This window comes from Bidens hawaiensis, unplaced genomic scaffold (assembly GCF_021521415.1).
Source record: "Bidens hawaiensis isolate Kalapana, Puna unplaced genomic scaffold, B.hawaiensis_p1.1 tig00036274_1, whole genome shotgun sequence".
In the NCBI taxonomy this organism is placed as follows: Eukaryota; Viridiplantae; Streptophyta; class Magnoliopsida; order Asterales; family Asteraceae; genus Bidens; species Bidens hawaiensis.
The window spans coordinates 71866-83509 of NW_027496313.1; the positions used below are offsets into that span (position 1 = coordinate 71866).

Consider the following 11644-nt stretch of genomic DNA (forward strand, 5'->3'; position numbering starts at 1 on the left):
TAAATTAGTGGACCATATTGAATTTTTGCATTACTCGCACTAAGTCAATTCTCTCTTCTACTTTGACTTATTTTGGGAATTGCTCTTATTTTAATTGTTTTAGTTTGATTAGTTATATTAATTAAAGAGAGAAATAAATGGTTTTATTAGTTGTATTAATTGAAGATATAATGCATTTATTGTTGTAATTAAAATATTTTCATTTATTTTTAAACATTTAGAACTTATAATTAAATTAGTGGACCATATTGAATTTTTGCATTACTCGCACTAAATCAATTCTCGCATGAACTTAAGTGTGTGTGTGTATGGTAAATGAGGATTTAAACCACAATGAAGCTTTATGGAGAGGGGATTTAAAGCTCCGTTTCCTACGTGACGATGAAGTGTAGGGACGGTAAAACCCTTCCACAACACATAGGTGGTGTTTGTTTTTAAAGACAAAAACTGTCTGTATTCTGATTTTATTTGATTTTATGTCTGTAATTGAAGATGTGGTCTGAAGGTCTTCAATATAAAAGTATAATGCGGTTTGTTTTATAAACTGGATATCTTCTGCATAAACTGATCCGTCCTCACCCCCTGCCCAGCCTTTCTTCCTTGATGAATCTCAACCTCCACCACCACCTTCATAGACCACTGCCGCCACAACACACCACCACCCCTATTACCTCTGCCACAACAACTCCACTCCCTTACACGTCAGGTTTCACCGAAAATCGGTTGCCACCGGAAAACCTTCATCATTCTGCTCGTTTTTATCTCTGATACCTTCTTCGTCATCGAGCACCACCAAATCCGTCACTGAGCACCTCGAACACCACCATCTCCATCATCGAGCATCATCTATGGCACCTTCTTTCTGGTATAATAAATTCTTCAAGAATCGCCCAACCATTATAATCATTAGCATCTCATCGATCGGAAGAAACCCAACTTAATTCATGGTTATCTTGGGTAATTGAAGCAGATGAAGATGTTAACTTTGGGGTTTAGGGTTTGTGGGTTTGAGATTAGGATTATTGATTGAAATTGGAAATGGGTATTGGAATTAAGGATGTGATGACTTGTACAGGGATGTGAAGTGTAAAGAAGGTGGGTGTGAAGAAGTTGGATATTAACTAATTTTTGAAGTCCACAAAAACACCTTTCAGAACTTTTTTTAAATAAATAGTTTTCGGAGGCTTATATCTATGCGTCCGCAGACATAAGCCTCTTTTATAACCTTTTAAACACAAATAAACATAACCATAGTCTAATTGTCTACTTATGCATGACATCATGTTTCGTCCCTACCTTCCTAGTTATTGGTTAATTTGATTTAAAAATCCAAAAAAATTAATAAATTGCATCCGTACTTAATTCACCACATAATACTACTTCACCACATGATAGGAGTCCCAACCTTTCCAAGAAGGTGCATCACTTACACATCACATGAATATCGAGTACCGACCCTTAGGTAGAAATATTCACTTGCTATATATTAAGAAGTCTTGCTTAAATGGCCATATTGTTTCCTTAATAAACTTTTTCAGTTACAAATATATTATAAAATTGTGAAAGTGGATATTAGCTCCTTGTCACTCTAAAATGGACATGCAACAAAGTATGGTCCTATCCCCTGTAACTAGAGAAATATCCTGGGAACCGATTTATTATTATGGGGAAATAATTAGGTAAGGAATCTAATCATCCGACATCATAACGTGACTTATTTTTGTCTTATCTAAATATTTTATTGATTTTCAGAAAACGAATTTCATATCTGGCTCTCACACGTATAAAGGGTATGCTAGTGTTCAAAGAAACTTTTACTTACAATGCAAGGATTAAATATGAATGCGTAATTATTACATAACTTGCCTAATAATTTGGTGCGTAATTATTCTTACATGCTACATAATTTTCTCTAGCGTAATTAGTTATATATCTTTCATAATTAGTTGTAAAAAAAAATATTAGATGGGTGTCCGCGTGATGCGGCGGACGTTTGAACACAGGTCCTGGTAATCACGTAATAATTATGGGTGTTTATGGTTCGGTTTGAAATCTTTCAACTGTTTAAATCGGTCATCAGTTATGTTTCACGGTTGCTTTTTTCTTTAACTTTTGGTTTCAATTTTCAACGGTTTAGTTTCTATTTTGGACAACAAATAATCGTTACTAACAGTTTGGCTCGCATGTTTAACTTAAAACCGTCAAAACCGGCCCTAAACAGCCATATGTTACATGTTAATTTTTTTAATTGAACAAAACTCCAATAATATCATACTCAAATTAAAGAAAATTAAATTCTCGTTTTTGTGGTGCAACATTTAAAAAAAAAATATTAACGTATGAAAAAAGTTATACCAGTTTATAAATTGTAGGGACATTTGATTTAAATTAAAATACGTAGTAATAAACGGTTAAAGATGAAGGTGTAAAATTATATGTATTCTTTAATTTAACAAAAGTTAAGGATGAAAAGCTGTAAATCTTTTAAATGAAATGAAAGTACATGTCAGATTTCATGCTTCAAAGACCAAATTTACCCCTCTTTAAAATGTTATATAGGCTGTATCATGTGCTTAGTTGTTTGTAAATTACTTAATTACAAAGCGTCTTAATTTGCCATCCTTTCATGTATTATATATTGTATTATATATTGTAGTGTTTGGATCAAATATAAATATCGTGCTAATCGTGCGAACTGAAGGAAAACTCAAAAATTGGCGGTGGCAAAATTGTAAACAAAAGCAATTGATCGTTTGAAGCTTTCACGAATTAGACTATTTGCATATTGAAGTATACGTAATCGGACAACGCCTAATCGATCAATTGGGCTATTTGAAACTTGCGAATTTGATTGATCCTGAAGCTGGCAAATTGGACAAACTGATAACTAAATCTTCCAAATCTAATTGATTGATGAACCGAAGCTTGTAAATTGGACAAAGTGAAATAACAGAGTGTGCGTTTGCAAAGGTTTTCAAATGATGAAAACAATTGTGTTTTAATAATTACTGTACTTATATACGTTAAGTACTCTACTTATAAAATAACATGTTCTTAATCATGTGATGAGGTAAATTGAACGATTGAACATATAACTAGAGTAATTGTGTTTTAATAATTACTCTAGTTGTAAATAATAATTACTCTACTTATGCATAAGTGTTGTGATTGTTTTCTATAAGTATAGTAATTGCATAAAGTGAATACAATTTTTAAAATATATGTTTGCATTATAACTTGATTTTTATTATTAGAGTAATTGTTGTTATAACTAACGTACCAAAATTTTAACTATTTGTAATTGAACATGCTTAAAAAAACTTTCAATATAAATCAAAGTAATTGTTATAACTAGACTATAATATTGTTACGCTAAAAGTTGTTTTTTTTAACTAGAGTAATTGCTCTTACAACAAACATAATTCAAAGAAAGCCCCTAGCTATCAAATGTTGAATATGCAATATGTACAACATAAATTCACTTATCCAGGTTCACAGCTAAAATAACATTCAAATACAATTAGATGATGATTTGATCAACAACTCCAGTCAAATTTGGCGTTAAACTAATTGAATTTTGACTTTTAATTTGACCCTTTGTAAACTTTGGGTCAAACAATTAATAAGCGCTGGACTAAAATTAACTGTCAATCAGACACCTTCTAAACTAAGTGAACAATAGTTTGCAATATCAAATCCAATCATCAATTTCTTTCACAGCCATTTTGAAACAAATTATTCTAATCTGCACGGCTAACTTTCAACATGATCAAATTTTCAAATCCAACACAAGCATATAACTAAAGTAATTCGGCATGCCTCACGAAACTGTCATAGCATCCTTAATTAAACATACAGATTTGTGCACAAACATAATAAAATAAACAAAACAACGATATTTTTCAAGTTCATACTAACAGTCAATTTTATCTAAACAAACATAATTTGCTTCTTTTATCCTTTTTAGAAGAGTCTTAGCCATTTTATCATTTCCTCTGATCATCATCTGAGTTAACCAACTGCTTCCATTTCTTCCCCATATCCTTCTTCACCATATTCGTATTTTGCTTTCGTTTCTTTATCACACCATTCTTCTTAACCTCCTTTTTTTTATCAACAGCCTTTTTTTGGTTGTCTAGTCTTTGCAGCAGCAGCTTCTTCTCCATCATCACCTAAAACAATAGGTGGTGATTCATCATTGGGGTATCTACAAGCCATTCTCATTGATATTTTTTCACTCTTCCTCCTTTTCACTATTAAATTAACATCACAAACAACTAATTATAAACATATTAATTGTTACTCTACTTATACCGACTACTTACACTACATACAAAACTACTATTCACTATGATAATTACTCTAGTTGTTAAAATAACTACACTACAACATAAAACATATTATAAAAGCTATAAATAGACAAATTAACACTATAAAGTACAAACAACTAATTAGAAGCTTATCAATAATTATTCTACTTATGCCGACCAATTACGCTACATAAGAAACAACCACTATTAACTAGGATAATTACTCTAGTTGTGAAAATAATTACACTACAACATAAAAACATATTACAAAAGCTATAAACAGACAAAATAACATTACAAACAACTAATTAGAAACATCTCAATAATTACTCTACTTATACAGACTAATTACATTACATACGAAACAACTAGTATTAACTGTGATAATTACTTTAGTTGTAAAAATAATTACACTACAACATAAGAACATATTATAAAAGCTATAAATAGATAAATTAACATTACAAACAACTAATTAGAAATATATCAATAATTACTCTACTTATACAAACTAATTACACTACATACGAAACAACTATTAACCATGACAATTATTCTAGTTGTGAAAATAATTACACGACAACATAAGAACATAATATAAAATCTATAAACATACAGGTTACACACATACAAAATCAATTACTCTATCTTATTACATAATTACCAGAAAACAAAGTAACGAAAATTATAAACAGACTTGTTGCATACAACTATGATAATTACACTTATTACACAATAAACAGATAGATTAACATTACAAACAACTAATTAGAAACATATTAATAATTACTCTATTTATATAAACTAATTACACTACATAGGGTACAACTACCATAATTATGATAATTACTCTAGTATTGAAAATAATTACACTACAACTTAAGAACATAATACAAAATCTATAAACATACAGGTAACACACATACAAAATCAATTACTCGATCTATCTTATTACACAATTACCAGAAAACAAAGTAACGAAAATTATAAACAGACTTGTTGCGTACAACTATGATAATTACACTAGAGAAAGTTATAAAAGCAATAAACAGAGTAGTTACATGTTGTTGTTTGAAACGAGAGTCTATCATGGCTTTTTTTTTGCTTCTTCGTTCATTATAAACTGGTATTTCATCATCTGCATTTGTATGTATATGTAGAAATTACATTAAAACATGAGAGATTTGAAATCAATTTTTCTTAGGAAAATGAATTTACCTTTGATCGACATTCTTAGCAGATGATTTAGAGTATGAGTAGTGAAATTGATCAATGATTGTAGATCGTTTTGAGAGAATTGTTTGGGGTTATATGAATTTGATAAACAATGAATATGGGTTTTATGCGAAAAAAGGGATTTCAAGTTATTTGCATAATTTCCACCGTAAAATAATTTTATTTGCATGTTTAGTATGAATTTTGGATTTGTGTGTTAACTTGCCCCTTCACATAATTGCCACCGTCAAATTCTTTTATTCGCATGTTTAGTATGAATTTTTGATTTGTATGCTAACTTGCCTATATCTACTTTATAATACATATAGGCAACCCTTCACCTCCTACTTTCTCTCACCTTAAGACGATTTTAAATTAAATGCTCCGGCAACTATCCCTGCAAGGGTTCACAATCCGGCCCTTTCAAGTTTCAATACAATCATTCAACCCATCCGTTACAATCATTCAATACAGCATTAATAGAGAAGGGCCTTTTAAACATCCCAATTTCCACCATCGTCACAAGCTATACACCGTTCACAATTAAATGTGCTCTTCATCAATGGATGGTTAATTGAGTAATTAAACTCTAATTTCGTCTTCATTTTGATTCATAATCGAATCGTCAATTCATCGTTCATCTAAAAATACACTTTTTGTCTCTGTTTGTAAGTTAGTTGTCTGAATTTTGAATTAGGGTTTAATTTTTGGAAATTGAATCATGTGTTAGGGGGAATTGAGGATCTGTGTTTGCTAATTGCTACTGTTTGAAGCTTTAGATTACATGTTTACTTTAATTGGTTTGATTTGAGTTCTATGTGTCAATTAGATCTGGTATGATTAGGTTTTTTTAGTTACTTTGAACTTTGGTATAACTGTATGAGCATGCTGCCATGTTTCAACTCGATAAGACCAGGCCGCTCAAATTCATCAATGCTTGATAAAATCGAGGTTCCATGATTTATATAATATTTTACGGACTCTATTTGTTGTTAATCTCTCTTGTTATTGAAAATTTTATAATTTGTGCTTGTGTCTCTTTCTTAGTTCAACCTTATGCACGCGTTTATGAATTTGGGGACCTTCATCTTGGTGATCTGCATCTTTTAGAAAGTACTGACCAATGACAAATTTCCATCAGTCCCAAATCCCGGCTGCAACGATGGATCTTTGTAGAATGCTTCCGTCGACGATAAGATTTTGGTGGGTTGTATTTCCGGCTACACATGGGTCCTCGTCGTCGGCGACAGTTTGCTGAAAAATGGCGTAGGTGCTTAATTTTCCGTAGCAAATGGTTATATTTGTTTGTTTAATTTCACTGCTAAAACACACAACCATATTAGTGCAGCCTTTAAGCAAATATTATCTTGATGATCATGGCAAGCTTGGTGCCACGGATGTCCCTCTACCATTGAAGAACTAGGACGATTTGGTTCCCAATACTGGGAAGGAACTCAGGCTCGATGCTAACGAAAGTTTGAAACTTAAATTTTTGTTTATAGTGTTCTTCAATGGCAGTTTTTGGCTCATGTGCGTGATCTAGCCGGTGCAAATCCAATCATATTAATAGTGACTAAGAAAGTAATTTCCTTTTTTCTTTATATGGTTAAAACCTCGCTTTAATATTTACTAATTTGTTTTTATTTTATTTGTGATTTCATGGTGTAAGAAGGTATTGTGTTGGGACATGTAGTGTCAAGTAGGGAGATGGAAGTCGATCAAGCAAAGATAAAAGTAATTTCATCCTTACCACCCCCGAAAAATGTTAAATGGGTGAGGTCATTTTTGGGACATGCCGGCTTCTATAGAAGATTCATTAAGGGTTTTAGTGTAATTTCAAAACCCTTATGTAATCTTTTGTTGAAGGATGTCCCTTTTGAGTTTACTAATGAGTGTTTGCAAGCGTTTGATAGTTTGAAGAAAAAGTTAGTGCAAGCACCCATTTTGCAATCCCCGGATTGGTCGACACCGTTTGAAATTATGTGCGATGCGAGTGACAACACGGTGGGAGCGGTTTTGGGTCAAAGAGTGGACACAAAGCCAGTGGTGATCTATTATGCGAACAAGACTTTATCCGAGGCACAATTGAACTACACCACCACCGAAAAGGAGTTGCTATCGGTGGTGTATGCCTTAGATAAGTTTCGCTCGTATATCTTGGGAAGTAAAGTTGTGGTATACTCGGATCATAGTGCGGTGCGTTATTTGATGGAAAAAAAGGATGCAAAACCGCGTTTGATTCGATGGGTGTTATTGTTGCAAGAGTTTGACCTTGAAATTCGCGACAAGAAGGGATGTGAAAATGTCGTGGCCGATCACTTGTCGAGAATTACCTTTGAGGGTGTTGATGATCCGAAAGAGATAAACGAGAGATTTCCGGATGAACAGTTGCTCGTTGTTTCGACCGCACCATGGTATGCCCATTATGTCAATTATTTGGCCACGGGTGCGATTCCGGAATATTGGTCCAAGAAGAGAAGGCAACAATTTGCAGCCCAAGTTAAGCAATACATTTAGGATGAACCGGATCTCTTCAAGATTGGAGCGGATCAAGTAGTGAGAAGAAGTGTACCCGAGAACGAAGTACAAGAGATCTTGAAACACGCTCATTCGTCGGCATGTGGGGGCCATTTTAGTGGCTCTAAAACGGGGTACAAAGTACTTATGTGTGGATTCTATTGGCCGACGATTTTCAAGGATGCTAGTGAATTCGCTCGGCATTGTTTAGATTGCCAACAAATGGGGGGTATATCGAGACGGAATGAAATGCCCTTATAAACTATTTTGGTTGTAGACATTTTCGATGTGTGGGGCATAGACTTCATGGGCCCGTTTCCAAATTCGTGCGGGTACTTATACGTTCTTGTTGCGGTTGACTATGTGTCAAAATGGGTCGAAGCCGTTGCAACAAGAACTAATGATCATTCCGTGGTGTGTAAATTTGTACAAGCCAACATCTTCTCAAGATTTGGGATTCCCCGAGTTATCATAAGTGATGGTGGATCACATTTCAAGAATTTTGCATTTGGCAAATTGTTGAAGCGTTATGGTGTGAATCACCGAATTGCAACACCCTATCATCCTCAAACAAGTGGCCAAGTTGAAGTGTTGAATCGACAAATTAAAGAAATTTTGATGAAGACGGTTCGAGTTGATAGAAAAGACTCGTCGACTAAGTTAGATGATGCATTGTGGGCCTATCGCACGGCTTACAAGACGCCGATTGGTACTACTCCGTATCGGTTGGTGTATGGAAAGGGATGCCATTTGCTAATGGAGTTGGCTCACCGGGCATTATGGGCAATTAAGAGTGTTAATTTGGATTACAAGGGAGCCGGTGAGTTAAGAAAGTTGAAATTGAACGAGTTGGAGGAAATCCGGGATGAGGCATATGAATGTGCTTCGAATTACAAAGACAAATTGAAGAGAGTGCACGATGCCAAGATAAGGAAACGGACATTTGAGGTTGGGTAAAAAGTGTGGCTTTATAATTCAAGACTCAAATTGTTTCCCGGAAAGCTCAAGAGCAAATGGATGGGCCCGTTTGTGATCACTAGGGTCGGGAAGTTTGGCGATGTGGAGATTGAAGACATGCAAAGTCAAGCTAAACAAGTTGTGAATGGCCATCGTCTCAAACCATACTTAGATGAGAAAGATGTGAACATGCTTAACAATGACAAGGTGAGTTTCCTCTTAAGCTCACCGGACGGTTCCACCGCATAAAGGCCAAGGTGCGTTGTAGGGTGTAAATAGTTTGCGTTAACATTGTTTTTCAAAGTTACCTCTCTCTCTCGTGGGAGTGTGTTCGAGTCAAGTGTGGGGAAGTCCTTAGGATTTTCTCTACCACGTTGAGGACAACTCGGGTTTTTCATGGGGGGTAGGGTAATTTTAGTTTTCGTTTATTCTAAGTATCGATTAATCTTTAGTTGTCTTTCCTTAAAAAAAAAAAGAGGTCCACCGTGGACCACGGTTCAGACCGTGGGCCATGGTCATGTCAGCGTAAGACACGGTCCAGAGAGTCACCACGGTACGGTGCTTTCTGGAAATTTTGGAACAACATCACCGTGGACCACGGTTCACACCGTGGCCCACGGTCCCTCTTGGTTGGATCGTTGACTTTGGTCAACCGTGGACCACGGTTTACACCGTGTCCCACGGTGCGTGCCGAACTGCTGCAGATTGACGGGGGTTAAGGGCGCTAAACGGGTTTTAAAATTTTTTTACAACCATTTTCAACCACAAACTTTACCAACCCTTTTCTATACCTTCATATTCTATCTTTCAAACCCTAATTTCACCATCTCTTTCTCTCATTAACCCCAAAACCTAAACTTGTTAACCATTTTGTAAGTGAATTCGTGAAAAGATTAACAGTACAACTCTCTTTCCTTCTCATTCTCAAGTGTTATCCCGTTTGTGAGGATTTGAATCTTGAAAAGTTCAAAAATTTTGGGGGTTTCTTGTTGGCTCGTTAAGAATTACTTGTATCATTCTAACACACCAACCAAGGTATGTATCTGTCAATTCTTTAAATACATTGCAGAAATTGTTAGGATAGTGTTAATTTGTGTAAACCCACTTGCTTGTTAGTGATAATGGTTACAAATTAGAGTTGTGGATAAGAAATAAATGCTTGAAATTAGTGATTTTTTCATGGCAAAGTTGAAAAATTAAGTGTTTATTGAAGAATTGTGACATTGGTTAATTATAATAACAAGTTGTTTATCCACAACTATGGTAGCAAGCAAGTGTGGGGATGGACATATTGAATTAACTTGGTTGCCTTTGGTGATTTGTGTGTACAGATGGGAAGGAATTCAGACAAGGGGAAAGGAAAGGCGGCATCTTCGAGTAGTCGGGCCGCCCAATCCAAAAGACAACGGTTGCGAGAGGAGCAAGAGCATGTTCAAGTAGAAGTCCCAAGGCCCGACTGGAGGGGTGGGGTGCTGTTGAGCTATGCTGTAGAATGGCAACCGGAGTTATTCAAGGAAAAGATGAGCGGTATAAAAGAAAGATTGGAAGGGTTCATGTGTGAAAAGGAGGTGACCGACTCGGGGTTTGAGGCATTTGGCGTTTTCGACAAGTTCGAAGCTTTAGGTTGGGAAGCTGCTCTCCAGTGTTATGATGGAGAAAGCGCGGTGTTGTATGACAGGGAAATTGAGGAGTGGGTATCTACCTTGAGGTGCCCACCGTTCAAGAAGGGTTCGGAGATGAAGTTGATCGGTACTGTGGGTGGAACGACCGTGGAAATGTCCTTTGAAACACTCAATCAAGTTGCTCACTTCGACAACAAGCCGGCCAATTCATATGTATACCCGTCGGTCAAAGATTTGTTTGACCATCCCGACAGAAGCCCACAATGGTATAATATATTATTATTGGTATTGGCGGGGGGTAGAGGTACGGGGTCAAACTTTAAGAGGAGGGAGTTGAGGATTCAAGCTCAATTGTTGATGACGATATGTCTATCTAATGTGATATCCCGCCGGAGCGACATTTCGGTAGTGATATGTCGGTGGTGGCCGCATTGATGAATGGACAACCGCGGATTTCCTTTCGCTACTTGGCCATGTTGAACATATGGACGAGTAGAGAGAGCAATAAGAGGAGGCTGATCTCGCATTGCCGATTGATCACGGCAATACTGAAGTTGCATGGCGCCATTCCAACAGGTGCGGTTGGGTTGAAAAAGACGTTTACGGAACACAAATTGGATTCGTTGGGCCCGTGGTGGACTTATACAAAAAACGAACGGTTCCATCAATTGAAGAACGGTAGTGTGAAGTGGCGAGTGTTAAGGGAGGATGTTGAGAATGAAGCGGATGGCGAACAAGAGGAAATAATAGAAGAGGGAAGTGACGATGATGAAATGAAGATGGTTGGTGAGGCGAATGTTGGTGGTAGTGGGTCCCAACAAAGGGGTTGGGACTATTCTTCGGGTTACACGTCATATGGAAACAATTGGGCTCACATGGGTTCGATAAACGAGGTGGTGGAGAGGCATCGGCCCTCCACTTTTGATACTTGGTCGGAGGAGACTCGGTCACTTTTTGACGACCAAACTTTCATGGGGGCGTATCATGAACGGGCAGAGAAAGAGAGGCACGACCGCAATGAGA

The 11644-nt window shown here is 36.1% G+C and overlaps 1 protein-coding gene across 1 annotated transcript; it reads left to right on the plus strand.

The window, feature by feature from the left end:
* The first annotated feature begins 8348 nt into the window (after positions 1-8348).
* On the plus strand, positions 8349-8999 carry LOC143588246 (uncharacterized). The gene is made up of 2 exons (XM_077069305.1): positions 8349-8456; positions 8667-8999. Exons 1-2 carry the CDS (start codon positions 8349-8351, stop codon positions 8997-8999), a joined length of 441 nt encoding a protein of 146 aa, XP_076925420.1.
* Positions 9000-11644: the final 2645 nt, after the last annotated feature.

What these genes read in the sequence shown, in the direction of transcription:
- LOC143588246 (XM_077069305.1), top strand. Translation starts at nt 8,349, where the DNA reads ATGGGCCCGTTTCCAAATTCGTGCGGGTACTTATACGTTCTTGTTGCG. An exon ending in GAACTAATGATCATTCCGTG is followed by an intron (nt 8,457 to 8,666) that starts GTGTGTAAATTT and finishes ATTTTGATGAAG; the next exon opens with ACGGTTCGAGTTGATAGAAA.